This window comes from Phaenicophaeus curvirostris, chromosome 29 (genome assembly GCF_032191515.1).
Source record: "Phaenicophaeus curvirostris isolate KB17595 chromosome 29, BPBGC_Pcur_1.0, whole genome shotgun sequence".
NCBI lineage: Eukaryota > Metazoa > Chordata > Aves > Cuculiformes > Cuculidae > Phaenicophaeus > Phaenicophaeus curvirostris.
Genome location: NC_091420.1, coordinates 4,068,696 through 4,096,593, shown reverse-complemented (window position 1 = coordinate 4,096,593; position 27,898 = coordinate 4,068,696). Strand labels below are relative to the sequence as shown.

General features: G+C 50.8%; 1 protein-coding gene across 3 annotated transcripts; it reads left to right on the top strand.

Annotated features, from left to right (window-relative positions):
- Positions 1 to 27,753, top strand: POGZ (pogo transposable element derived with ZNF domain). Of its 3 annotated transcripts, none has more exons than XM_069878530.1 (18): positions 1 to 232; positions 9,031 to 9,155; positions 13,204 to 13,379; positions 14,224 to 14,332; positions 15,292 to 15,585; positions 16,934 to 17,137; positions 17,573 to 17,682; positions 18,061 to 18,395; positions 19,100 to 19,254; positions 19,705 to 19,805; positions 20,602 to 20,748; positions 21,282 to 21,413; positions 22,334 to 22,503; positions 23,018 to 23,158; positions 23,769 to 23,828; positions 24,139 to 24,251; positions 24,972 to 24,996; positions 25,125 to 27,753. In XM_069878530.1, the coding sequence occupies exons 2-18, from the start codon at positions 9,032 to 9,034 to the stop codon at positions 26,692 to 26,694; spliced, it is 3,966 nt and encodes a 1,321-aa protein (XP_069734631.1). In that variant the 5' UTR covers positions 1 to 232; position 9,031; the 3' UTR covers positions 26,695 to 27,753. The 3 variants fall into 3 exon arrangements, with proteins under 3 accessions (XP_069734631.1, XP_069734629.1, XP_069734632.1); XM_069878528.1 differs by having other exon boundaries at positions 2 to 232; positions 21,279 to 21,413; XM_069878531.1 differs by having other exon boundaries at positions 4 to 232; positions 15,292 to 15,471; positions 21,279 to 21,413.
- Positions 27,754 to 27,898: the final 145 nt, after the last annotated feature.

Genomic DNA, 27,898 nt, shown 5'->3' with positions numbered 1-27,898 from the left:
TATGTGGGCGCCTCTCGCGTGTATCAGCCCGCCAGGCGCTCTTTTTTCTCTCCCGCGGGGTAGGGGTGGGGGGGGTGGGAGGGAGGCGCACGCAGAGAGGGGACGGGCATCCATCCCTCCTCCTCCTCCGCTGATGCCACCTGCCCTCCCCTGCCGGCGGCCTCGCCCGCAGCGCGGCGGGACCCGTTAGGAGCGAGCGGCGGCGGCGGGGACAGCGCGGCGGAGGCGGCAGGTGAGGCGGCTCGGGTCGGGGGAAAAGGAGGAGGAGGAGGAGGAGGAAGGGGGAGTTGGAACCGGATCGAACCAGCGGGGGGAGGAAGGAGTGGGGGCTGCGCGCGGTGGACACAAAGCGGCGGCGGCGGGGGAGGAGGAGGCGGGGTATGGGGAGGAGTCGCGGCGGCCGCTCTGTACGGGCGGAGGGATACGCGGGGGGCGGCGGGTGGAGGGATACGGTAGAGGGCGGATCACACACCGCGCGCGCGCGCCCTCCCCAGCTCCCCGACGCCGGGCGGAGGGATCCGTGCGCGCGCCCCTTGCGCACGGGTGGGCGGAGGGATTCGCGCCCCTTCCCCCCCCCCCCCCCCCCCCCCCCCCGCGCAGGGGCGCCTGTGAGGCGGTCCTGGCTGCTCCCTCCGCCCGCCAAAAAAGTCCCTTCCCAATACACCCCCCCCCACCCCTCCCTGCCGCCATCCCTGGGGAGGGGGCGGCCGCCTCGCCCCGCCGCGCCTCCCCGTCCTCTTGGTGGGCGGCCATGTTAGGCACGGGGATTATTTTCCCTCTCTCTTTATTAGCCACCACAATGGTGGGGGGAAGCCTTTAGGGGCTGCTCTGGAGAAACACCCCCTCGTCCTCGTTTTGGGGGGTTATAACGCTGAGGGGGGTGTTTCAGGGGCTTCTGTGGGAAGAAAAACCCCTCTTCTGCCTCTAGAGGGGCAGTTCAGGCTGAGGGGAGGGTTCCGGGGGCTTCTGTGGCAAAATTTTATGTCTCTTTTTGAGACCTCATCTGGAGGATTGTGTCCAGTTCTGAAATCCTCAGCAGACGAAGGAAATGGAGCTGTTGGAACGGGGCCAGAGGAGGCTACAAGGATGGTCAGAGGGCTGGAGCACCTCCCATACAAGGACAGGCTGAGAGAGTTGGGGTTGTTCAGCCTGGAGAAGAGAAGGCTCCGAGGAGACCTTAGAGGGACCTTCCTATACCTGAAGGGGCTACAAGAAAGCTGGGGAGGGGCTGTTCACAAAGGCTTGGAGTGATAGGACGAGGAGGAATGGGGATAAACTGGAGAGGGACAGATTTAGATTGGACGTAAAGAGGAATTTCCTCACTCTGAGTGGAGAGGCCCTGGGACAGGCTGCCCAGGGAAGCTGTGACTGCCCCATCCCTGGAGGGGTTCAAGGCCAGGTTGGATGGGGCTTGTATCCCGTGATCCAGTGGGAGGTGTCCCTGCCCATGGCGGGGTGTTAGAACTGGATGATCTCTAGGGTCCCTTCCAACACAAACTATTCTATCATTCTATGGAAATGACTGCCCTACCCCGTTTTTGGGGTTATTGTTACTGAAGTGGGGGATGTTCCAGGGGCTCCTGTGGAGAAATGCTCTTTGTGCCCCTTTTCAGGGCAGTGAGCACTGAGTGGGGGTTTCCTTCACCCCTGTGGAGAGCGAGGACCCCTCCTTGTCCTGCTTGCTCCCCACCTTCCCAGTGTGGCTCCCTTTCCCCTGGGCTTTAGTGGCTCTGGGCTTGCCAGACCCTCTCAACAGCTGCCTTGGGTTGGGGGCTGCTCGCCCTGTGCTCAGTGCCCTCCTCTTGGTGTCTTGCGGTGATGAGGGGTCCCTCCTGCCAGCCCCATGGAGGGGCTCTACCAGTGTAGCTGAGCAGGTGTAGAGGGGAGCTGCTCTTTTCCGTTTGTTTCCCTGAGCATGGAGGCCCTCTCGCTCAGATTCCTATGCGTCTCACTCTGATTTTCAGCCCTCTTGCTTGGATTCCTGTGCCTCTCACTCTGATGCCCTTCCCTTTTGCTTGGATTGCCAGCCCTCTCCCTCCAGTTCCCAGCCCTCTTGTTTGGATTCCCTGCCTCTGCTTCCTGGCCTGCCCATCCACTTGCGCTGACAAGGAATCTTGGATTGCTCGCTCCCTTGGTCAGAGCTCTCTCCACAAAGCATCATGTTCCTGCTTGCCTGCCTCATTGCCGGGTCAGGAATTCGGTGTAGCAGGCTCTTCTGGGCTCCATGAAAGACTTCATGCAGGAAGCCCATGGCTGATGCTCGTGTCTAGGTGTGTCCCAAATCAGTGGTGGTCTCGCTTTTCTGAGTGTTTGGGGAGCCCAGGCTCCTGCACTGGGACATCCTCGCTGCCTGTTGTTTCTTCTTGGCTGGGATGTGGCCTAAAGCACGTGTGGAGACAGAGAGGCACGGATCCTGCTGCCCAGCACCCTTCCAGAATGCACACAACCCATGACAACACTCACAGCTTTGTTTTTATTGACTTGGCAGCAGTTGCGGCTGTCACTAAGATGCCAACTGGGGCAGGAGTGAGGGACTGGGGGGATCTGTTGCTCCTTTGAGGGAATGCTTTGCCACGATATGGGAGTTGCACATTGTTCCTACTCTTCGTAGACTCATAGCTTCAAGTTGCTGCAATTCTTATCCTTGAAGGTGAAGCCAAGCTGCCAGTGTGCACATCTTTTTCAGTTGTATTTATCTGTGTGTGTAAGGCCATCCTGCAGGGCTGCCTGTCTGAAGTGCTCTCTCTGCTGTGGCTCTAAGCTCCATCCCGGTGCAGGGTTCTGCGGATGTCCCTTATGCTTGCTCTGGTCTTTGTGGATACGTACGGTTACACTTTTGGTGTGCACCATCCCTTGGAGACCAGAGAACCTCCAGCTGTCTCTGTGCAAGCAGACTTCCACACCCACGCTGGCACAAGCAGAGCTCTCCATGCTGTCTCCTCGTCAAAGAGCTGGTGGTGGAAGCGTGGCTCCAGACGCGCTTCTGCCCTCTGGAAGCTTCACCACAGCCCCATGCCCACAAAAGGCACCAGAAGCATTGGCACCAGGCTGCAGAGACTCAGAAAGCGGTTTGTTTTTATCGCTCTACAGCTCAAACTTCAAAGTAGATAATGATCATCATAATTGAGTGTGTAATAATAGATTGTAATTAGCAGGCATCACATACTTCAAAGACTTTATTAAAACGTGTAGGACTTTAAATGATGGCATTTGTAGGAAAGGTAACGTGCCCTGGAAATAAGCTTAGTGTCCAGCAAAGCTGAGCCAACCACATCCGTCAACAAGGAGTAAATTTACCTTGCCCTGAAGGATGTGACTATTGAACCCTGGCGTTTGCCTGCGCTGTGCTTTTGCCTCCCCTCTTCCGGAGCCATCACTCCTGACGAATCACCATGTAAACAGTGATGAAACCATCATCCAGCGCGTGTTTCACCACTCAGATTGTATCAGCTTTTGGCTGTGCCAGCTTGTTAAAAGCTGCTGAAGAGCGTTCTTTCTCTCTTAGGGCAGGGGTTGCCACATGTCTGACAGCAGGAACCTTGATCGTAGGATTCATTTGCATTTAATCGCACCTTGTCAGGTCTCTGGGTTCTTAAAGTTAGCATCTGTCCCTTGCAGTTGAGTACACGTTATTGAAATAAGCAAGAAAATAAGTAACGAGATGGCAGTTGTGTTGAGGCTGCGCATTCACCCTTGGAAGATGGAATAGAGAAAAATGACCATTCAGAAGGAGAACCCGGATGAGAGAATTTGATTTATGCATTGGTTTCTGTCCTGGAGCACACGTTGAATCATCTCCTCAGGCTTATTTGCTGGTCTTCTAAAGACAGACCCTTGGTCTTACAGCTCAGTTTTCTCTTCTGGACTGTCAGGAGGGTAGGAGGTTGTTCCATGTTTCTATAGCAGTGAAGAACATGTCAGAGTCAATTAATTACGAATATGTACTTTTGGAAAGGACTGGGGTATGGATAGCATTGTAACCGTACTGGGACTGCATCCACAGCAGCAAATCTAGCCTGGTGCTACAGCTGACAGACCCGGGGCAGGAAGGGTGAGGGAAGTTCATACACTTGGTGCTCAAGACATAATCTGGGCTGTAGTCTGTGCACAACTCTTGCTGCCTTTGCCGTGGGGCAGAATGACCACGTTCCCAGCATTTCAGGGTGTCGGGAGGATGTGTTTTGCCCTGGTGTTTCCTCCTGCCTTCAGTATCGTCTCTTGTGGAGCCTGTTGTGGAGGTTCCCCGCACAGATGCGTGGCAGGGATTCACTCCTTGTTCTGGGTGCTTAGTGCCGGCTCTGTCCCAAACTGCTCTGTTCCAGGTACTGGAATAAGGCAGAAGTGCTGTGCAAGGGTTCACTGGAGCCACCCTTATGCTAAAAGACTTTGGGAGATGCAAGGCCCATCTTTAGAGTTTGTGAACTGTTTCCTCACCTTCCCCGCTGGTGGTTGGTTGGGAGCGTGGGTGGGAGGCTTCCCTTTAGAAAAGAGAAAATCCTGTGAGTTAGCGCCCTGTGCTGGTGCTGGGGTTGGTTCTCGCTGTGGAGTCACTTGAGGTTTGCACTGTGAACTCACATGGAGACGCATATTCTCTCTTGGAAAGGGAATAAGGCTTTAATTGGGGATTTGTGAGGGCTTGGTGAGATCCTTTAGGATTAGGGTGTCTGTTATTGAAGGTGACTGAATTTGTGATGGTCGGAGCATGAATGTTTGCCCTGGAGTTCCTTCCTATCCAGGGAAAGGCAAGAGAAGGAGCTCGAGGGGAGCGGGAGGTAGGAGCGGAGGTTGCTGGGTTCTGCTTCTTCATTTCATCCACGCAGGGCTGATGAACTCCTCCTCGTTTGCCAGTTATTTAGATCCGTGGCTTTGTCCGTACTGCCTTAGGGAGGGTGGTGGTCCCTGTCCCTGTCAGACAGTGCTCACTGGTCCCTGTCCCTCCTCTTGGTTCCATCTTGCAGCAGAAGTCTGCTTTGTGCTGTACGAAGCTGGCAGCATCTTGGGGTGCCTGTTTATTCCTGCCCTTCTTGTGTGCCTTCAAGGCTGAGAGCAGTGCCAGCAATTTCACCCAGGAGGCAGAATCTGGGCCGTTGGCAGTGCCCTGATGAGTACCGATGTATTTATACTTTATTTTAAATAAAAGCCTTAAAGCGAAGCTTCTCTAGCAAGAGCAGTGCATACCATCGTGTGAAGTTTTGAGGAACACTGAATGAATAGTTAATTTGAAGTCGTTTTTCCAGAGAAGCGTGTGTATAGCATGCGTGTCAGAAATTGTTTGCTTGGTGTCAGACAATACCAAGCTGGGAATGAAACCAAATACACAGCCTGGAGATCCCGACAGGAGCCACAGCTGCCGTGGGCTGTAGCTGGCCTGGAAAACCTGCCGTCCACAGGTGCCTTGGGTAATGGGAAACACACAGGGCCAGCTCCTCTCCACCTGCATTGCTGAGGCAGTGGGGTGGCCGGTTAAAACTTGTGCTGCGCTAGTGAGTCTGTTGTTGGGCACCTTGCTTCGGCAGGGAAGCCAGTCTGAGTGTGAGGACTGACAGTGGCTGTGGTCTCCCAACGCAGAGATGGCGGGGTTCATCCTTTCGACCCCTTCAGTCTTCTCTTGAGGAATCACAGCAGCCCGCAGGGGTTAGATCTGCCATCTGTGTGGAAGCGGCTCATTGATAAAAGAACGCAATCAGATCAGAGATTCCAGATTTCCATTGAGATTACAAGGGAGAGTTTATTTTGTTGGCCGTGAGATGCAGGGGAGAACCGGGTTTCTCCTCTTCTCCTGATGGCCCCATCAAATAAAACCTCCTTGTTGCCAGCTTTGCACTAGCGGTGGCCATCCTGTTGGTCAGGGAATGCAACCACATGGTCAGCCGCCTTTGCCGGGGTTTGGTGGCCGATGCCAACGTCTGGCGGCTGTTGGCCCTTCCCCTGTACGGCAGCCGCAAGCGTGAACCATGTTGGCTGACAGCAGATCCAGGGGCTGCATCCTGCAGCTTTGTCGGTTGGTTGTGCAAGGCCGATGGATCCTGGCTCTTCCCAGAGGGTCCTGTCCCGTTTCCAGCTGAAGGCTTTCTCTCCGCGGGGCTCATTTCACGCTGTGTCTCTGGAACACTTTGTCATTTATTTTGTAAATCATTTGGCATCCATATTCTCCACCAGGCATCTGCCAGCCCCACGCTGAAGAGCTAAATGCGGAGTGTTTATCAGCGGGATTAATCATTTTATTGAGCAAAGGCTCCTTACACACAAAAATATTCAAGATCAAAGCTTGGAAAAACAAAGCTGTTACACTCTAGACGCAAGGAGACATTTTCTCCGTGCAGCTGATAGGAGAGATGAAATGCTCTGCGCATAATGTGAGCGAGTGTCAGAGGAGGCTTGTAACTACTGACTCCGCAGCATTTTGTCTTCCCATCTCCTGAATAATTGGGAGGTGTTGAATAATATATATTTTTTACAATGTGTGCAGAGGCTTCCCCATCTCTCCAGCCCCCAGGCAGGCCCATGTGTGTGCGCTGTAATTAATAGAGCAGGTTATTTATCCTGGCTATTTATAGCCCACCCATCGCTGCAGCGGGAAGGCGCTGCTCCTTGTCCGGCACGGAGTAATATGATTCCAGACAAATAGTTTCTGCTGTCGGCGTCAGAGCAGCTTTGTCCGAGAGGCTTCAGGGGGTTCTTTTCTAGATGTTTCCTTGAAGGATGAATGTTGGAAATCATAAATCTGCAGGCATTGATCAGCCATGACGGCAATCCTTTCAAGATCTTGGTGTATGCCACATCGGATTTTGCTGTTTTTCGCTAAGGTCTTGTAATTGTAAAAAAGTTAACAGGTAGAGAAAATAACATTTAAGGCTCTTAGATTCCTGCTTTCCTCTGCTAAGCAGATCCCTATCATCAGCCTGTACCTTACAGCTCTGTTCCTAGGAATCAGTTTGTTTCCCATTTGTCCTTCAGGAATGACTTTGTCTTTTCTTTTTTTTTTTTTTTTTTAATAACAGAACAGGAGGAAATGTTAGTTTGTGCTTAAATCTGGGCACCTCTAGGTTTATTCCTGCCTGAGCTCCTTTGCTGCTCCTGGAAGCTTTGCCCTCACTGGATTTCACCGCGCTCCCTTTCCCACCTCTGAGAGGAGGCTAATAAAATTGCTTCCGCGCTGCAGGTTTTATGGGAATGAAGAAGTAGTGAGGCCTTTGAAGCATGCAGGCGGTGGTGCCATGGAGAATGGGGGTTTTGCCATGCTTAATGCAACACACTTGGTTAATTCCTTATTAAGATTACTACAATACTCTGCTTTTATTAAATACGCTCATGTAATTCGACAACAGGCTTGATTTTTTGTTTCTTTGCCAACTGTTTTTTCTCATTGTTTACGAGATATTTTGCTATAAATCAGCCAAGTTTTAGGCCCTCGTCTCTGAGAACTTCAGTGGGGATGTGTAAACAGCCTCTGCTTGGTGCAGTATTCAGGAGCAGGAATTTGAATGGGAAGTTGGGGTGATTGTGTCTGGGTTGTATTTATCAGTGATGGTTTATGTGTTCAGCAAGGTGAAGAATTAACCCTTCCAGGAGTATTTAATGACCTCCTGTAGCAGAAGCCTCATTGTCGACAACCACAGCACGCTTGCTGTTTTGGAGTGGGGCAGACACACCTGGTTGTGTGTTTGCAGTTCCTGGATCACACGATGCCGTAAGAAAGGGAGTCTGGGCTGTTCTGGTGGGACGGGTGATCCACCCGGCCTCCCTCCGCTGTCCGTGCTCGCTCACAGACCTGCCTGTCCCAGAGCATATGGAGCTGGAGTTCCACATGTTCCCAAAGCCAGCCATTGCAGTGCAGCAGAGCTGCTCCCATCAGCCGTATTGGCTAAAGGCTCTTAAATATATTGTTAAGGAGAATCAAAAATTTCCATCAGCATCACTTGCGAGTGAAGCTTGGAAACAGCCAGATCCTGAAATGGAACAAACTGAGGTCTGGAAGAAAGCTCCTGCCAGGCTGGCGAGCTGTTGGAGCGTGGTTGCCAATGTCTAACTGCTGGTCCGACCCCAGTGATACCAGTGACCATCAGCTTTTTGCAGGCCTTTGGTGGCTGCTTGCCCACCTCCCGGATCTCCTGTGGGACCCCCGAGGCTGTGTAATTGTGAAGCATCCTGGCTTTAATTCTGGCTTGATGGACTGAGTGTTTAATTGAACTCCACTTCAACAAACACAGGCTTGTACGTCCCTGAGGTCTGGGTTAGAGGCAGCCCCGGGAGAAAATACACCTGACTTTCACTGTGGGCAGTGCCATAAAACCTCATGTTCTGGATCAGCGGTGCTCGGAAAAGCAAACAGAAGGAAGAGATCTAAAGAGTGGAATAAAAAGTAACACTGCAGATTGTAGGGTTAAATGTCATTCTACCAGCAGGGATAAACGTACGGAATTACCTGTGTTCCCGCTTCCCAGTTTCACAGGCGCATGGTCAAGATAGGATTTTTAGCAATGGCTGGCAAGAATGGGAGAGATGTGCTCACAAGGAGAGAGGGAAGAAGCTGGAATTGTCTGATGTCTGCCCCGTCCCTGGATGTGTTCAAGGCCAGGCTGGATGGGGCCTGGAGCCCCTGATCCAGTGGGAGGTGTCCCTGCCTCTGGCAGGGGTTGGAACTGAGTGGGCTTTGAGGTCTCCTCCAACCCAACCTATTCCATGACTATGGTTCTATGATGGTGGTTTTCCCCAGCACTGAGTGTGGTGGGAGAGGTGAATCGGGTGCTCTGCTCCAGAGATCACAGGAACATTTGGTTGGTTTGAAAACCAATAACTGTGGATCTCATCACAGAAACCTCCTTCACTTTTCATTCCTTCGAGCTGGTTGGTGATTGTTTGTCACATTCCCTGCTCCAGGAAGGTGAGGATGTGGAGTCCTTTTTTTACCTTTGGGACGCCAGGAGATAAAAATGTTCATATTTCTGGGTGAATTTTTCTTAGAACGAGACCTTTACCACCTGACAAAACACAGTTTTCCAATAAAGGTTTCTCTTTTTCCCTTTGCAGGATGGCGGACACGGACCTGTTTATGGAATGTGAGGAGGAGGAGCTGGAGCCATGGCAGAAAATCAGTGATGTGATTGAAGATTCTGTTGTTGAGGATTATAACTCAGTTGATAAAACTGCTACGGGTAATGAGCTGGTTTAGTCTTGAATTATTCCTGTTACTAGTGTTAAAATGGAAGGGAAATGGCAGAGGTTGGTTCTGTCCTATCCAGTTGTACTTGACAGCGAAAACCTGTTAATGAGTGACGTGAGAATCTCTGGTGTCTGGAGTTACGGATGGAGCTCTCAAATGGTGGGGCCTGGAACCTGGGAGTCAGAGTTTGGGAGTTGAACTCTGTGCAGGAGAAGTGAAGGTTTCCCAATGCTGGAAAGAGCAGCCTGTTTGAAAATGAGAAGGGAGCTCTGTCAGGGTTTGTCGTGTCCTACAGTCAAGGCAGGAGTTCCCTGAAAGCAGAGAATTGATGCTTTATGTGGTACGTGATGCATGTTCTCTGACAAGGTGCTTCAGGACATCTCAGTGCTCTCCGTTGATGAACTCTGAGTCTTTCTGAGTTTGAAATGAGTGAGGAGCCAGGTCTTGGGTTGAGGAATTGTATTTCCCGTGACTTACCTGACATCCATTGAGACTGAATGCTGGTTCATCATTACGTCTTCAGTCCATCATGAGCTAGAACCAGTTTCAGTTGGTTTTTTTCTTGTGCCTATTTTCTGCAAATGGCATGTGCTGGCAGGTGATGGTCGGACTGAATGATCTTAAAGGGCTTTCCCAACCTTATGATTCCATGATTCTTCTCTTGTGCCGCTTGTTGGGAGTGGTTTCTGCCCTGCAGAGCAGGTCTCCTTGACAGGGAGGGTCTGCAGAACTTCTTGAGTGGCGCTTGGTCAGAGAGATGTCCTTAGGCTGCTGGGACATCTTGAGCTTCTCGATGGGGTTGCTTTCAAGGAGAACAGGGAGGGAATTGATGTTTCCGGACGCAGAATGTGTTTGCTTTCCAAATAGGCAGGATTTATTACCTGGCAGCCTGGCTGGTTGGGTTGGTGTTTTGGAAGCAAAGCGCTCCCCATCGCAGTGCGGGCTGCGTGTGGCAGGGTGAGCTGGTATTCAGGGTTGTGTTTGTGTGTTTCTGATCTGCTGGAGTGGAGATGCACTCCGTGTGGATGAAGAGTGGCTGCCGGTGTTGTGGGTCATGTTTGTGTGGTTCTGAGATGCTGGAGTGGGAATCCTGCGGAGGTAAGGAGCGACTGCTGGTGGTGCTGCAGCAGAGGATGGTTTGGCCCTGAAACTTCACCACCAATGCAAGCAAAACTCTTCAGCCTAGAGCACGGCCCTTCATTCCCGAGGGATGTGTTCACCAGGTTGCTCCCAGCTCCCGTGCTGTGCCTTCGACTTGCAGGGAATCCTTGACCTGCTGCCAGTGGGGATTTTGAGCGGTGAAGCACCATGAGGATGTCTGTCGCCTCCTCCGTCCCCACAGCCCCTCATGGCCCAGTAACCGCGGGTCACAGCCCAGCCAAAGCCATGACTGTGGAACGCTCATGCAATGAGCCACATTTGGAGTCGTCGCAGCTTGCAGCAATCTGTTTTTATGCTCATGGCTGTCAGCTTGCATTTTGTTTTACATTAATTAAGAAGATTTACAAGCTGGGGCTGAAAAAGACCTGTTAAATCTGCCCGTTCTCCCCGGGTGCAGGTTTGTTGGAGTTTTAGGTTGAGTATTTTCTCCCCTGTAGGGTGTAACTCGCTCGTGAGAAAGCCTGGAGGCCTCAGATTTCTCCTTTTCTTAAATAACAGTGTCTGTGTTGGTAAATATCGACCTTTCAAGATCACACATTAGTGAACATGTTGGATTCTTTAATGGTAATAAACACAAACAACCATTCTCCTGTGACCAGAGTGACCGTGTTGGCTGGGCCAGATGGAAATGACATCCAAAAGTCCAGAAACAGGATTTCCAAACTAAAGATGGAACATCTCGTACCTTACCTCTTTCCTTCTTTCTGCTGGATCTATGTTTTTCCCTGTGGATTAGTTACAAAATGCCTCAAATTACTGGGACATAAAAGGAAAAATTACTGAAAGCTGAATATATTTTAAGTGACGCTTGGCCTAATTTTTGCTTTCCTTGTTTCCTTTGGTAGCTTTTAGCTCTACCCATGTCCCACTCAGACTGATTCGTTGTGCTATTCCGTCTGCCTGCAGAGCTGATGTCAGATGTGCATCTCCCTATTTCTGTGGAGTTCTTGTATCCATAAAAGCACTGACAGAAAAGTGATATGGGTACTATGCCATCAGGCTTGGTCACCCCTTCACCCAGGGAGTGGCCTTACGGCAGAAGCTGCTCCATTCCCAGTACTTCCCATGTTGTGAAGGATATGCCTTTTCTTGGAGCAGGGCTCAACCTAGGAGGCTTTCTGGGAATGGATTTGAAGAGCACAGGAGCTGTCTTGCATTGCTCTCGGTTGCCAGCAAATAGCAGTGGTAGACGGAAGCTTCCTTTGGTTGTTGTTTTGTGCCACACTGGCCCCAGGTTGCCAGGAGTGACTGGGCAGCATTCCTGGTGTGAATTCCTTGTTCTGTGCAAACACTGCAAACCCGCTGTGGTTGGCCAGTGAGAGCTGATGGAACCAGGAGCACCTGTGGGACAACGGGATCTTGGCTGAAGGACACAGACCCCCAGCGAGTGTCTGTGGGGCCACTGCGAGCTGGAATGGCCAGGAGCTGGTTAGTGTGGCTTTCCGTGGGGGCGGTTGGTGGTCACAGACAACCCTTGGGCAACTGTGCAGAGGAAAACCTTACAAGAAGGGGAGGCGCCAGGAGAGGCAGAATTTGCTGTTCTCTAGTAACTGAACAGTTTTGCTGGTTGCAGCCTGATCCATATGGTTCACAGCTCACAAGGCAGTAGGAGAACTCCTTCATCTGCTGGTAAGGGAGAGCAATAGGAACCTCTGGCAATGGCCATGGGATGTTGGGAGTCAACGCATCATGAGGTGGTGTGTGCCTGAGGACAGACCTTCCTGGTGGAGTTACTGGGCAGCCGTAGCGGTAAGCAGGACATCCGTGTCGGACATAGAGTCCGACATTTGCCTAATTGCCATTAGGCAATTCCCTCAGGGTGCTGTGGTGGGTAGCACCGGTGTCAGAGCTCCCTGACAGGTGCGTCAGCACAACTGCAGGGAATTGAGGTGCTGCTGCTCCACGGAAAGTGCCAGTTACTGCCAAACAGGCGAATACCGAACACAGTCCCTTGGTGTAAATCCCCTGCAGATGTGTTAAGCTGAGTGGTTTTACTTCTGTTGGAGCTGGTTGGGAGCACCCACATGGAGCATCAGGCTGGGCTTACATGGGATCTCGCCAAGGTGCAGTGACCTGGTCGTTTGTGATAGCAGAACGTGCTGTCATAGCAAAGAACTTGTGTGAAACACTTCACAATTGGGCAGTATTAAGCTTAGTGGGTGAAACTACTGCTTCTTTCCCATCTTAAGTGTCTTTTGAAGCAGGACATTTCCCTTTTGAGTCAAGAGAAACCACACTTTGAGCCATTCTAAGGTATTCTCACGACCCAGAGCGTGGGTCCAGACTGCAAGGTGCTCCGGATGTCCTCAGTCTCTTAATGCTGCAGTTTGTCTGTGCCACGCTGTGCCGGCCCAGTCCCATGGTCTCCTCTCTGCTTGAGGATGCTGACAGTAGCTACATTACTCCAGAATTCCTGTGCTCCCTGGTCCTGGTGCATTGACACCCTCAGCAGGCTCCGGTGTTCCTGGTGGTCCGTGATTGCCAGTGCCATTTGGAAATGTTCGGTGTTGCTCTACCTCTGGTGCCCGTCCTGTGCAGGGGTTGCAGTGGTTCAGGGGGAGTTTGCCCAGTGGTGCCAGCAGTGGAAAAGGTGTTTTCTTGCGTTGTGGTGGCTCTTGCAGGAGCCAGAATGATCGGTCTGAGGTTGCTCAAGGCGAAGAGATGGGACTACTGCATTCCTAGGCAGTTGGAATCCCTGCCTAAATAGGAATATGAAAACAATGTGTAGTAGGATTGGATATCGTCACAAGTTTACGTTTAAAGTGTGCTCTGGCAAATGCATTCAACTGCTGATATGTGCAGTTGCAGCTGAGTGTGTGCCAGGAGCAGCAGCCGTTGTACCACACAGGTGTGACTCTCACTGTGCCCCTTTCTTGCAGCCGGCAACCCCCTGGTGCAGCAGAGTGGGCAGCCACTCATCCTCGCCCAGAACCCTGCCTCGGGCCTGGGCGCGATGGTTACGCAGCCGGTCCTGCGGCCCGTGCAGATCATGCAGAACGCCAACCACGTCACCAATTCCCCAGTGCCCAGCCAGCCCATCTTCATAACCACCCAGGTGAGCACCCGTCCCTGGCAGACTGCTCTGTGTTAAGGGATAACCAGATGCCTGTTTCAGTTGTTCTTGTGTGCTTCCGTTACACTTGAGCTGAAATCTGTTGGGGTTTGGGTTTTAATTCCTGTAGATTAGGAATAGCTTTGTTTGGAAGCAGGCTGTGTTCCCAGTTGATTTGTAGGGGAATCAGTGGAGGGAATTGGCTGGGTTCCACCTAGCAGCAGGTTCTGTGGAGCCGGCGCAGGGCTGCTGGGCTTCCTGCTGGCTCTTGCTCGCAGCCTTGCAGTCATGCCTGGCTTCCTGCTGCAGGTGAGTCCATCCACACTGCCAGAATTTGATTCGCTGCATATCTAACTGCTTAGTTTTATTTTCTTGGGAAGCGTACAGGTAATGTTTTGTGTCCACTGGCTTCTTCAAGCATTTCCCTGGAGAAGCGCTCCTGAAGAACGAGTGCCCATGTTTGCCAGTGTTCGTGCTTTTGAAAACAGAAAAGTGAATTTAAAGATTTGTCTTTGTATGCTACAATGTTTTTTCTCCCAGGGAACCGCCTCTGCTTCCAATATGGGTTTATAAATCGTTTAAGGCCTGGGAGAAGTTTTCTGTAGGTGCTTTGGGAAGGAGAGGGTGAGGTGGAGGCCGTGTGTCAGAATGTTGTAGAGCCTGGGGAGGGTTGCCCTGCTGCTGGGCAGGCACTGACTGAGAGCAGTGTGGCCTTGTGGCTGGGTCTGGAGATGCAATGTTAGGGGGATTTTACTTTGTTTATTTGATTTTTAGGGTAGGAAGCTCAGAGTTGAAGTGCTGCAGTTGTGATCTGTCTGTTAACAGTAATGGTGCTGTTTGACTGCAGGGGTTTCCCGTGAGAAACGTGAGGCCTGTTCAGAACACGATGAACCAAGTGGGAATTGTTCTGAACGTGCAGCAAGGGCAGACAGTTCGGCCCATCACCCTTGTCCCAGGTGAGCACCAAAACCAAAGCCACGGTTGTGTCCTTAGATTTCCAAGGGCTAAAACAGGTATCATATTTGGTATCTGTGTTTCACCTGTATGTCCAGGGCCTCTAAAGAGGGGGGTCAGCTCTGTGGTGGGTGAGATTTGTCCCTGCTTGTGGCTGTTGTTTTGCGGCAGAGCAGTAAGGACAAACCCTTTGATCATGGTAACAAACCACTTTGCAGTGTAGGAGACTTCCAGCTGAAGGGAACACCGGCCCCGAAGCACACTGTATAATCCAGCCTCCTCACTTAATTTAACTGCAAGATCCTAGCCATAAGCACCCCTTCTTCTCCCTCTCAATCTCCCCATGCTGTACTGGTACTCCCCAGCTGCTTGGAACCCGTGCCTCACCCCAGCGGTGAGTTTTCTAGCAGCAGTTTCTGCTACCAGACCACGTCATGTGCTGGCAGAAGGACTAATGATCCATGGAGCAGCGGCACCTGCCTTGCAGCAGGGCAACAAGTCTGGCAATTAGTCGCCTTTCACTCTCCTCAGAGCAAATCCTCGGGGCCTCGTGTCCTAAACTGATATGCAGCTGTGGGATCACCCTTGTCCATCCATTTGAAGCCTCAGGAGTTTCTGGTGGGCCTAGTGGGAAGGACTGTGAGCCCTGTGGAAGCTGGTGGGATTTATGCTCATAAGCTTGGGCTAAATTTGGGCCTTTTGGAAAATTCCACCTAAAAAAAGTTGTCAGTACAGTAAAAAAAAAAAAGTTGTCAATACTATCTTCACTCAGTCTGTATCCATGTTCATCTTTAGTCTGCTTGTGAAGTAAAATTAATGCATTGAACTTCTAAAACTTCCACTGCAATTAGCAGGAGTTCTGGGAACTCAGCAGTGTTAGAGATGGATTGTGTTGGAGTGTTGGTGTGCAAAGGATGGATTCGATTCCTTGATCTGCCCTGTTTGTTCATTTGTTCTGAAGCCCCAGGTACCCAGTTTGTTAAACCAGCGGTTGGCGTTCCTCAGGTGTTCTCTCAAATGGCCCAGGTGAGACCCGGTACAACCATGCCGGTCCGACCCACCACCAACACTTTCACTACAGTCATTCCGGCCACGCTAACCATTCGGAGCACTGTTCCACAGTCCCAGGCACAACAGCAAAGTAAGTCCACTCCCAGCACCTCCACAACTCCTACTGCGACGCAGCCAGCAGCACTGGGACAGTTAACTGTGCCGCAGCCAGGGCAGGCCAGTCAAGCTACTAACCCCAAATTAGGTAAGACTCGCCATGGAGAAGCCAGAGTGCTCAAGCATGTGGCACTGTCTGATTTGATCCTCAAACGTTTGGCATGGCAGCTGAAAGGCAGGAGTTGAGTCAGGAGTTGCAGTGGGGTTGGAGTAACCGTGGTGCCGGCTGTGGCATTGGAATGGCTGCGGTTTCTGCGGAGGGAGTCAGACAGCTCTCCTTGTTTGGCTGTGGGGATACTGGGTGTCAAAAGACAACAGAAAAGGGCTGTGTCGATCCTGGTTTTGACCAGCAGGCAGCTGCCTGCTCGCTCTTCCCTCTCCCTGGTGGGACTGGGGAGAGAATTGAGGGCAAAAAATGTAGAATTGGTAAGTTGAGGCAGAAGAGTTTACTAGGAGAGCGAAGGGAGAGATAATAAGAGTGTGCAAAAATAGTGATGCACGATGCAGTGGCTTGCCACTGCTGGCTGATGCCCAGCCCATTCCCAAGCAGCCATCCTGCCCTGTCAAGTTCCTTGCCGCCAGTTACATACTGGGCGTGACATCAGATGGGATGGAACATGCCTTTGGCCGCTTTGGTCAGTGTCCTGGCCGAGCGTCATCCCAGCTTCTTGTGTGCCTGCTCACCAGCAGAGCATGAGAAGGTGGGAAGTCCTTGGCTTGGTGTAAGCATCACATGGCAACACCTGTAAACATGGTGTGTTATGAGCACTGTTCTCATGCAGAATCCAAACACAGCGTTGCACCAGCTCTGAGGGAGAAAATGAACCCAATCTCAGCTGGAACTGGGACAGAGCTCCTGGGTTCTGTCTTTGCCTCTATCAGTGACTCCCACTTCATCACCCTTACCTATGTGAAAATGGTATAATCCTGCCACCATATCAGTTTGGCTTGGGAATCTGACACCATCGATTAGAACTCCCCAAAAGTGAAAAATCCTGTTGTTAAAATCACTTGTGGATTTGAAAGGTGAAGTTTACACTAGCTGTGGTGCTTTTTCTAATGTTGGCTGAATTTGTTAGTGAAATGATTGCTCGAGAATAGAGACAGACTGCTTAAAAAGAGAAAAGGTACGTCTTCACCCAGCAAGTAATCAGGTTATTTTTAGCTTTCAGTGGCAGATTTGTGTGCCAATCAGTGTCCCATTGAGTTCATGGCAGGACACACCTCATATCTTAGAGTGTGATCTGGAAGGTATGGGAAATTAATTCCCTTTCCCAATCCTGCCAGCCTTTGCGCAGCTGGACAGCATCACTGGTAGTTGGGTTGTCTTCGGTGAAGCTTCAAGGTAGAAGAACAAGAGACAAGGCACACGGGATGGGGTGGAATTTGCGCTGTGGATCTGATTGTACTGATTCCTTGATCCGTTCCGTTGGCAGTGAGTATTGCAAGCTTTGTGACAGTGAAGAGACCTGGAGTGAGCGGCGAGAACAGCAATGAGGTTGCGAAGCTGGTGAACACCCTGAATACCGTTCCCTCATTAGGACAGAGCCCTGGCCCATTGGTAGTTTCCAACAGCAGCCCTGTGCATGGATCCCAGAGATCCAACATGTCAGAGTCGTCGTCGTCATCGTCATCAAAAGGTATGGGCGGCAGCAGCTGTCTGAGCATGATGGAGGTTGCTGAACTGTCACGAGTTACTCCTCTGGAGAGACAGGGACAAGCACTTGAAAAGCTTGGCCATTAGCTTCTTCAGCTTTGTTATTGGCCCACTGTTATCCAGTGGTTGTATTTTGTTTGTGGATGTTTGCTTGCCTGCATTGTTTTTCATTTGGAATTATTGGTGTGCATGCTACGAGCTTGAAATGTACACCCGTGCTCTGTGCAAGGAGGCAAAGGGATGAAATCTTCGGTTCTCTTCCTCCAAAGAAAGCACCTTCCTATGACATGGCCTCTTTTAGTCTTGTTAGTCATTGAAAGTGCAGCTTTTGAAACCAAAGTATTCCCAGATGCCAAAAAGACTGCCTAGATTTGGGATGAAGTATAAGAATTATCATTTTTGTCTGTTTTTCCCACAGTCAGTTCATCCCCTATTCCCACCTTCGATTTGCAAGATGGTGGCAGGAAGGTCTGCCCGAGGTGCGATGCACAGTTCCGAGTCACTGAAGCTTTAAGAGGACACATGTGTGTAAGTAACCCTTCCAGGATGGGCAACAGGTACAGTTAATGTAGTGCGAAGAACAGGTCTTCCCAGGTCAGAGGCTTCAACAGGGAAGAACGTAACTAGGAGACAGGGAAGGATGGGCCTTTGGAAGTCCTTCCACAGTATCCTCGCCTTTGTGTCCTCTTGGTGCCAGGAGATAAATTTGACTTCTGCTCTTATGCATCCCTAAACACTCAAACCAGAACATTTGGTATTGACTCGGCATTGCTCTTTATTCAAGAGTTTCTGAGAGTTCTTCTGCCTTTACTTAGTGCTGGTTAGTCTCTGTTTAACAGCGTTTTTAGTTCTTCCTAGGTACACTCTGATGTGTGTGTGGGTTTGTTGGTTTTGTTCTCCTTCCAGTACTGTTGCCCTGAGATGGTTGAATTCCTCAAGAAAAGAAAGCCTGTAGAATCTGAACCAAATATTCAGTCTGCAAAGCCTCCCTCTCCAGAAAAAACAACGGCTATTGCTTCGCCTCCCTCTTCTATCCCTATCCCTGCACTGTCCCCGCCTGCTAAAGTTCCGGAGCCGAGTGAAAGCGTAGTTGACTCATCCCAAAGTAAGCTCATTATGTTGGTGGATGATTTCTACTACGGCAGAGATGGCGGCAAAGTGAGCCAGCTGCTGAACTTCCCCAAAGTTCCAACTTCCTTCCGGTGTCCGCATTGCACCAAGAGGCTAAAGAACAACATACGGTAAGTGGGGTGCACAATGCCCCACACACGCTCAGCAGGGTTCTGAACACCTCTCATCTGCAGAAGTGAAAATGAGGTATAAGCGTCGGTCTGCAGCTTCCCTGTGTTGTAGCTTAAGACAGCACTGAAGTGCAAAAGGGAGAGATTTGCCCATCATCCTACAGGTCAGGCAAGGAAGACGCTGTAAGAAGGCTGTGTGGTTGGAATAATTATATTCCTGTTCTTCAGCATAGAACTCTTCCTTTGCTCATCACTAGTCTTACTGGGTAATAGGAAGTAATTATTCTTGAAGAGCTGCTCTTTGCATCTTTACTCAATGCTTTTTAAACAGAAGGAGGGAATTTTTGTATTAAACACTGTATTCTGAGCAGGCTGCTGTGGTGTTCGGCTGCAACTGGACTGCTGGTTTGTCTTGCAAGTTGAAATGTTTTGTCATCATTAGTGAAACACGTGGTTGGGGCTGGAATGCTCAAAATGAGTAGCACAGCCCCTGTGCTGCTAAAGCTGTTCTCCCACTTCCCCTGGACTTGAAGAGTGGGAGGTGGCCAGATAAAAGGGGATTTTGCTTATTTTTGATGGGAAGAGCAAGAAGGAAACGTATCAATGCAATTAGAAAAACTTTTGTAGCGTCCATAGTGCATTCAGGGTTACAGGTGCAAACTGCCTGCGTTTCTGTTCATGCACTCTCTCCTCACCTCCCAAAGGTTCATGAACCACATGAAGCACCACGTGGAGCTGGACCAGCAGAATGGGGAGGTTGATGTCCACACCATCTGCCAGCATTGTTACCGGCAGTTCTCCACGCCATTCCAGCTGCAGTGCCATCTGGAGAACGTCCACAGCCCCTATGAGTCCACTAGTAAGTTGTGTTTGCTGTTGTTTAGGTTCTGTCTCTTAATCCCTGTGGATCTGTCAAGGAAGCAGTGTCTGTCCTGCCTTGACCCTCAGTGTGTTTGTTCTGTGGACCACCAGAAAATTCATCCAAGCTATGATTCTGCAAACTTCTTGTCAAGAGTGTTTTAAAGCTTGAGTTCAATAATGATGTCAGAGTGGAATTGAGCTTGTCAGCAGGGTGGCATTTGATCTGAAATTACTCAAAGTTCCTTCGTTAGGGGCCTCTGTGCCTGCTGTTTTGTGTAAGAGAAGTTTTTCTGCCGTTCGGAAACCTCTCGGAATATATTGTGTTGTCTCCCCAATTCAGAGAGTTCTGAGCTTGTTTTGGGGGAGTTGGTTTTGTTTTAAGGGACCAAAGAAACTCGTTATGGGTTTTTGTCCCCTGGGTGTTACCTGCTTTTCCTTTGTTTCACAGCAAAATGCAAGATCTGTGAGTGGGCGTTTGAGAGCGAGCCCATGTTCCTGCAGCACATGAAGGACACCCACAAGCCCGGGGAGATGCCCTACGTTTGTCAGGTATGAAAGCAGTTTAGGGGCTGAGTTTCATCAGTGGGCACTGGAACAGGAGGAGATCTGGCGTCTTTCAGTGCGTGGCTTGTGGGAGGCCAGACCAGACGGACTGTGGAACAGGGCTGTGGACCCCACTGCGTTTCTTCCCAGGCATGGACTTGGAGAAGTCCAATGACTGTGAGGGAAGCATTGGGAGGTGGATGTTTCCCACCAGATCCCAGCACTCTGAAGCTGGATTGATGCTTGTTTAGTCCCATTCCCACTCAGGGCCTGCAGGCGATTACTATGCCTGGGAGGAGTTGCCACTCTGGCACAGATGAGATTGGTTGCCTGTCTGATGCCTTTTCTTGACATTCTGTTGCCATGAGCTTTGTGCTCGCATTGACTCCGTGTGTCCTCTCCACCCTGCAGTCCTAACACCGTCCCTCCCAAGAAGAAAAATCAGGGAAGAAACTTGTAAAATATGTTGGGTTAAAGCAGATTATGCTCTAAATTCTGCATTTCATATAGGCCCTGGATAAACTGCTCTTCAGGATATTCCAGTTGCTTTGCTTTGAGTGTGTCTCCCTTTTTTTCTTGGATCTGGAGTTTGAATCATCACCATTTCCTTTCTATATAAGTTGTTCAAATCCGTTTCTCCAGTCTACTCTGAACACGCACTGTAGTTGGGATAAGCCAGCAGGTTCTTCAGGACCTGGCTTCTCAGCTCCACTGATAAGCAGCTCCAGGCCTCCAGCATTGTGGTGGTGGGTGTGAGACCAGTCCTTGTTTGTCAGTTAACATTTTTCCTCTGATCCTGTAGGTCTGCCAGTACCGTTCCTCTCTCTATTCTGAAGTGGACAGCCATTTCCGAATGATCCACGAAGACACGCGGCACCTGCTCTGCCCCTACTGCCTCAAAGTCTTCAAGAACGGCAATGCCTTCCAGCAGCACTTCATGAGGCACCAGGTACCGTGGCCAGTCATCTCGTTCTGCTCGAGGCGCTTCCCTCTCCACAGAGATTCAGTGGATGGATAGTGTGGGATTAGCTGAGTATTTGCTTGGAATAAAAACAGAAAGAAAGAAAACAGGGATGAAAGAGGGGTTTTAGCCGATGCTGTATTCACACCATATCAAATGTGATTTGCATGCTGTCATTCCGGACTTTTTGTAGGGATTGTGCCAAAGAGAAGCAGCATTACTCGTTTGGGAGCAGCACAGATCGTTGTTCCTTAGCAGGACAACGCTTTTTGATGGACTGTTTGCTTCATGCAGTCATTGAGCCCACAGTAGGCTTGATTTGGTTGGGTTAATTTTTTTTATCTCAGGTAATAAATAATTCTGTATGCACAGAATAAGCATCATTTGTGAAAAATGGGGCTCCCTTTGGCTTCAAAGAGGGGGAAGGTGTTTTTTTTTCTTTTGCATTTTCATTTTTTCAATAAAATGACTTCTCTTTCTCTAAAATAAAAAATACATTTTGTCTGCTTTTGCTTTAGAAGAAGAGTGTTTACCACTGCAACAAATGCAGACTCCAGTTCCTGTTTGCCAAGGATAAAATTGAACACAAGCTGCAGCACCACAAAACTTTCCGAAAGCCCAAACAGTTAGAAGGTTTGAAACCTGGAACCAAGGTAAGGAATCTGAGTTACCAGCAGCCTCTGTCCCCTGTGTCCTAAGGAAACACCCGTGGCCTCTGTATTGGTGTATGTGGAGGGACATGGAGCTGCTGGAGCAAGTCCAGAGGAGGCCACGGAGATGATGTGAGGGCTGAAGCACCTCCTGTATGAGGACAGGCAGAGAGAGTTGGGGTTGTTCAGCCTGGAGGAGAGAAGGCTGAGGGAAGACCTTAGAGCAGCTTCCTGAAAGGGGCTCCAGGAAACCTGGGAAGGGGCTCTTGATCAGGGAGTGCAGGGATAGGACTGATGAGAACGGTTTTTAGCTGCAAGAGGGGAGATTGTGATGAGATCTTAGGGAGAAATGTTTTCTTGTGAGGGTGGGGAGGCCCTGGCCCAGAGCCATGGTGGCTGCCCCATCCCTGGAGGGGTTCAAGGCCAGGTTGGATGGGGCTTGGAGGCCCTGATCAAGTGGGAGGTGTCCCTGCCTGTAGCAAGGGGTGGGACTGGATGGGCTTTGAAGTCCCTTTCAACCCAAACTGTTCTGTGGTTCTGTGATTCATTAAGTGCTGCAAAACTGGTGGTTGCTTCACCTGCGCCACTCAAAAACCACACTTGCTGGGATGGAAAACCACTTTCCGTTCTGTCTGTGCTGTGTGTCCAGATAATCATCTGCTACACAGAAAGAATGCATGAAGGAGAGGAGGTGAGGGTGATGCACCAGAGGTCGAGCTCTTCTGTGGTCTGGCCCCCTCTGGGGCTCACAGACTGTGTCCCCTTTATGCTGCTGCCTCCCTGGCTGAGAGCAATGGTGTCCCAGGAGCTGCTGTCTTTTCTCCCCTGAGATTCTGAGTGACTGATCCGAATGGAGGAATCTGGATTAGGATTGAACAGTTCTGCCCTTTTTGAGAAGGTCTGGGTGATTCTGTTCTCTGCAGGTTACGATCAGGGCATCCAGAGGGCAGCCGCGGACAGTGCCGATATCCTCCAATGACATGGCGCAGGGTGCTGGGCACGAATCTGCTCCGCTGTCGTCTACAGATCCCCAGCCCATCTTCCTGTACCCACCCGTCCAGAGGAACGTCCAGAAGAGAGCAGTCAAAAAAATGTCAGAGCATTTTGCTAAATTCCAAACTAAAAAGGGTTTTAGGGAAATGTAGTTGCTTTTTCAGTGCCACAGGGAGGGGTAATGCGATCCTTGGCACCAGGCAGCTCTGTCGTAGCCGTTGCCAAGGAAACTTTATGTATAGAGAACCTGACCTCCCCTAAACCCAAGATTAAGTCAGGTTATGAAAGCCCTTGAGGCAAAACTGAAATACTGAATCAGCTGGGTGCTGTTAGAGAAATGGGTGTTTCACCAGCAGAAGGGCTTCCTGCCCATCACATCCCACTGCCTTGTCTTCCAAATTTATAATTACTTGTATTTATTATCCACTCTTTAATTGGATGCTCCTGGCTGTAGTGAGCAGGGGGTGTTCAGCCTGGCCCCGAGGCACCCTGGGAAGCTGGGCTGTAGGTCTCTGAAATCTTACCTGCTATTAAATTCCCCTCTGTCCTGGTGATTGCGGTAACTCTGGAGGTACCGATTCAGGCACTAACGAAAACATCCCTCTTCTCTTCAGGAGTGTCCTGGGCAGGCAGACTTGTCTGGAGTGCAGCTTTGAAATCCCCGATTTCCCGAACCACTTCCCTACCTACGTGCACTGCTCGCTGTGTCGCTACAGCACTTGCTGCTCCCGAGCTTATGCCAACCACATGATCAAGTACGTAAGAGTCCCTCCTGCCTGGATGCAGTTGCACCTCTGTGTCTGTCTGTGCTCTGAGAAAGGGGCATCGGGCAATTCCAGTCCCTGCAGTGGTTTGTAAGGCTCTGGACGTGTTCTGTATCAGCACAGGCAGGGCAGTGGCTTTCAGACGAGATGAGGAAGCAGTGCAAGAGCTGAAGGATTCATTCCAAGCTGTCAGGGTCGTAGCTAATGACGTGGACCACATGTTGCTGCCAAAACCTGGCACTTTCCAGTGCTCATGGGATTTCTTGCAAAATTCTCATCTTAGATCCAATAATTTAAACATTAAGAAAAGGAGGGGATCCTGTCACGTTCCTACGTGGCTGCGGTCTGTGCGGAACTTCTGCCCTCCTCCCTTCACAGGAGTAGAGGGTAGGACAGTTCCTTCTGAATCTGAGCATTTGTAAGTAATATTGAACAATGTTTTATTTAGACATGGAATTTTCATGTCCTTGAATGCAAGACTGGCAGACAAAATATTGAAACCAGGACTGGTTCTCTGCAAATGGGCTGTGCTTTGTGTGGGTTTGTAGCTCCTTCAGTACCCGGAATAATCTAATGTTCCACAAACTCTTTTGTCTTGCAGCAACCACGTTCCGCGGAAGAGTCCCAAATACCTGTCTCTGTTTAAGAACTACACTGCCTGGTAATGGATCACATATTTTGTTTTAATAACCTGGGGATCTCGTGTGCACTCACGTTCTGATCTTCCAGCTCTGTCCTTGCCCATCCTGTTGAAGAGTCTCTGTTTATTCCTTGCAACGCAGGAAAGTAGGTTGAATTAAGGGCAATGTGTTGAGACTTCCATTGCCTTCCAGCAGGAGTTAAGGTTTTGGGTGGGGACACTGCCTGTGTGTGCTGTAGGTGACTTTCCTGGTTTTACTGGAGGGGATGGACGTGTGTCATGTCTGATACTGAGCTCACTTCTCATTTTCTTTACCTTTTGCCCCTTCCAGTGGTGTGAAACTGTCTTGTTCCTCCTGTCTCTTTGTGACATCTGAGGGTGATGCAATGGCCAAACACCTGGTCTTCAATCCGTCACATGAGTTCAGTAACATTATTCTCCGAGGTAAGAGTCTGAAGTGGGGCAGAAAAGCCACAAAAATCAATACGGGGTAAAACACAATCATTTTTTGACACCAGGTAGATACATCCATGTTTAGTATCGGGCTGAGCACTCACCCAGCCCTGGGTTCTTAGAAAATGCAGCTTAGCCTGGATGAATCTCCATTGTTATGGAGATGGGGGAGCTCAGCTCTGCTGTGTCCAGTTCTCAAGAGATCTTCCCAGGGAGAGACAATGAGAAGGGCTTCAGCGAGTTCCTCTGTTCCTCTGGGACATCTTTGTACCTCCCTGACACCCAGAGGCCTCAGGCGGGTATGCGTACTGGGATTTGAATGGGGCTCAGAAGTGGCTCTCCAGACACTTGCTGTGGATTACTGGGATGGGTTGCCTGTGGAGATCCGGCGAAAGCTGAGCTTTCCTGACCACGCTCCGGTTGTTCTAAATGGATGCAAGGGTTTGCTGGCTGTCTGTGGCCATAACTAATGCGCACGGCTCTGCCTGATGGAGCAGCTTTCACTCTTAGTTTGGGTGGGACAGGACTGGGGTGTGGAAGGAGATTGGGTTTGAATGGGTGGATGAGAATTAGCGGTTCCTATGGCACATTGGGATGCTCCAGAGCAGCAGAGGGACTCAGCCTCCTCTTCTAAGAGCGCTCATTTGTTTGCGCTGATTCTTGTTTGCCTGCTAAGCCACAAATGTTTTCGTTGTTTTGTTTTTCTTGCAGCGCCTGCTTGGATGTCACATGCCAGGTAAACTCTTTGTGAACTCTTCTCTGCCATCAGCTCTTTATTGGTGGGGTTGGTTTGGGGTTTTTGTTTGTTTTCCCTCTGCAGCTTTGCTGTCTCGCTTTTAAGGCCCTGTGTTCTCTCCCTTCAAGGCACATCCAGCCCCAGGACAAGAGCGTGAAGAACACTTGCCCTGCATATTCCCCAAGTAAAGCTGCTACTGTGAAAACAAAGCCTGTCTTGCTGGCAAAAGATGACGTGGAGGCCGAGCTGGCCCCAGCAGCCTACGAGAGGCCCCTGCTCTGTCCGGAGGAGTGCTTACACATTGGTGCCCCAGAGGATGAGCAACCAACCAAGGAGCCCGAGCCAGCAAGCAGAAAGGAGCAGCTCTCGGTTAAAAAGCTGCGGGTCGTACTGTTTGCCTTGTGCTGCAGCACGGAACAGGCTGCAGAGCATTTCCGGAACCCGCAGCGGCGGATCAAGCGCTGGCTGCGAAGGTTTCAGGCTTTCCAAGAGGAGAACTTGGCGTCCCTGTCGGAGGGCAAGTACCTCAGCTTGGAGGCTGAGGAGAAGCTGGCAGAGTGGGTCCTGATGCAGCGGGAGCAGCAGCTGCCTGTGAACGAGGAGACGCTCTTCCAGAAAGCCACCAAGATTGGGCGATCCCTGGAAGGTGGCTTCAAGATCTCCTACGAGTGGGCGGTACGGTTCATGCTGCGGCACAACCTCAGCACGCACACGCGGCGGGCGGTGGCCCACCCACTTCCCAAGGACGTGGAGGACAATGCCAGCTGCTTCATCGAGTTTGTGCAGCGGCAGATCCACACTCAGGACCTGCCCCTCTCCATGATCGCAGCTATTGATGAAATCTCTCTCTTCCTCGACATGGAGGTGCTGAGCAGCGATGACAGGAAGGAGAATGCTCTGCAGACAGTGGGGACTGGGGAGCCCTGGTGCGACGTCGTCCTCACCATCCTCGCGGACGGAAGCGTTCTCCCGACGCTGGTCTTCTACAGGGGGCATGTCCAACAGCCTGCCAATGTGCCAGAATCCATCATGTTGGAAGCAAAGGAGAACGGATACAGTGACGATGAAGTCGTGGAGTTGTGGTCATCCAGAGTGTGGCAGAAGCACACGGAGTGCCAGAACAGCAAAGGCATGCTGGTGCTGGATTGCCACCGAACACACCTCTCGGAAGAAGTACTTTCCGTGCTGAGCGCGTCCAGCACTCTGCCGGCTGTGGTCCCTGCCGGCTGCAGCTCCAAAATCCAACCGCTGGATGTTTGTATAAACAGGACTGTGAAAAACTTTTTGCATAAAAAGTGGAAGGAGCAAGCCAAGGACATGGCAGACTCCACCTGCGACTCGGACATTCTCCTGCAGCTGGTGCTGTGCTGGCTGGCGGAGGTGCTGCAGGTGATCAGTGACTCCCCGGAGCTGGTGCAGCAATCCTTCCTGGTGGCCAGCGTGCTGCCCGGGCCAGACGGCACGGCCAACTCCCCCGCACGCAATGGCGACATGCAGGAGGAGCTGATCGCCTCCCTGGAGGAGCAGCTGAAGCTGAATGGGGAGCAGCCGGAGGAGGTGTCAGCCGCCGGCCCAGATCGGACCCAAGCTGAGGAGTCGGCAAACCCAGAAATCCTCCACCAGCTTTTCGAGGGGGAGAGCGAGACTGAGTCCTTCTACGGCTTCGAGGATGCCGATTTGGATCTGATGGAAATGTGAGCACTGACCCCGCGCCCTGGGATCCAGAAAGGGTTATTTTTTAAGTAAATGTTGGCCGAGACCATTATTCCCTGTGGATTTGTGGGTGTAGGAAATTGGTAGGCGATCACTCCGATCAATAGCCATCGATGCCGTTCATTTCTAAGTTTTGTGCTTTTTTTAAAAGGAAAAGAATCACTGTGTTGGTATTTTCTGAAGCTCTCTCGTGGGTGAATATTTTTGCGTTTTCTTTACCTCACTTGTACCATAGTTTTCTGTTTTTATTGTGCAGAAATGTTTTGGATTCTACATCGTCGATGTGACCATTTCTAAAGAAAAAGACAAGTATGTAGCTACCGAACCCGTACATAAACCTGCTGGGTTGTCTTAACATGGATTTGCTTTTGTTTTTTAACACTTGGCCCAGAGATTTCAGTTTCTGGGGGGAAATTTAGACCCGAGTTCTTGCTTTAACGTGTGCCCTCCTGCAATCGGCCTGGAGATGGCGGGTGGTTTGCTTTTTGGGTTTGTTCCTTTAAAAATGAAGAGTAATTATTTGGACACGGGGAGGAATAGTTCCCCTGTCAGGTGCTGGCCCCAGTGCCACGGTTCCTCTCCTGCGGCCAGGAGCACGCCCGGCACCAACCCTGTTCCAAAGAGTCGCTGGCAGAGGGGGCGTCGGGGCAGCCGCAATTGCCCTGCGCCATGGGTGTAATACAGAACACTGGCCTCGCAGCCGCTAAACCTGCGTCCCCTGACACAGCATTCCTTGGGATTGGGAGTCAAAGTGAACGAAACAAACTGTGACATGCACAGAAAGAAGACGTTTCTTTTTATTTTTCACTGCCAGCTTCAATTTTTCTACAGTTTGCATGTTTGCGGGTTTTCTAATTGTCTGTAGCGCGGGAAAAGCAGAGAGTGGTGCCGAGGCCGGGGGCACCTGCAGCTTTCTGTGTCCATAGAGGTTGTGTGAACCTTCCCTGCCGCCCAGGACCGCAGGAGGCAGCATGTGCAGCCCTGTAAATGGTTCATCTCTGAAGTGTACATATGTGGAACATTTAATAAAGCCAGGGAAATGGATTTATAAACACATGTGTTTATTGTGGAGCTGCTGTGCTCTTGTGCTGCCGTCCTGCTCTGTGGAACATGCAGATGCAGCATCCATGCATCCCAGGGAACCCTGGGCACGGGAAGCCAGCATCCCACCGTGGCTCAGACGTGCGCA

What these genes read in the sequence shown, in the direction of transcription:
- POGZ (XM_069878528.1), top strand. Translation starts at nt 9,032, where the DNA reads ATGGCGGACACGGACCTGTTTATGGAATGTGAGGAGGAGGAGCTGGAG. An exon ending in AGGCTAAAGAACAACATACG is followed by an intron (nt 18,396 to 19,099) that starts GTAAGTGGGGTG and finishes CACCTCCCAAAG; the next exon opens with GTTCATGAACCACATGAAGC. An exon ending in TTTAAGAACTACACTGCCTG is followed by an intron (nt 23,829 to 24,138) that starts GTAATGGATCAC and finishes TGCCCCTTCCAG; the next exon opens with TGGTGTGAAACTGTCTTGTT.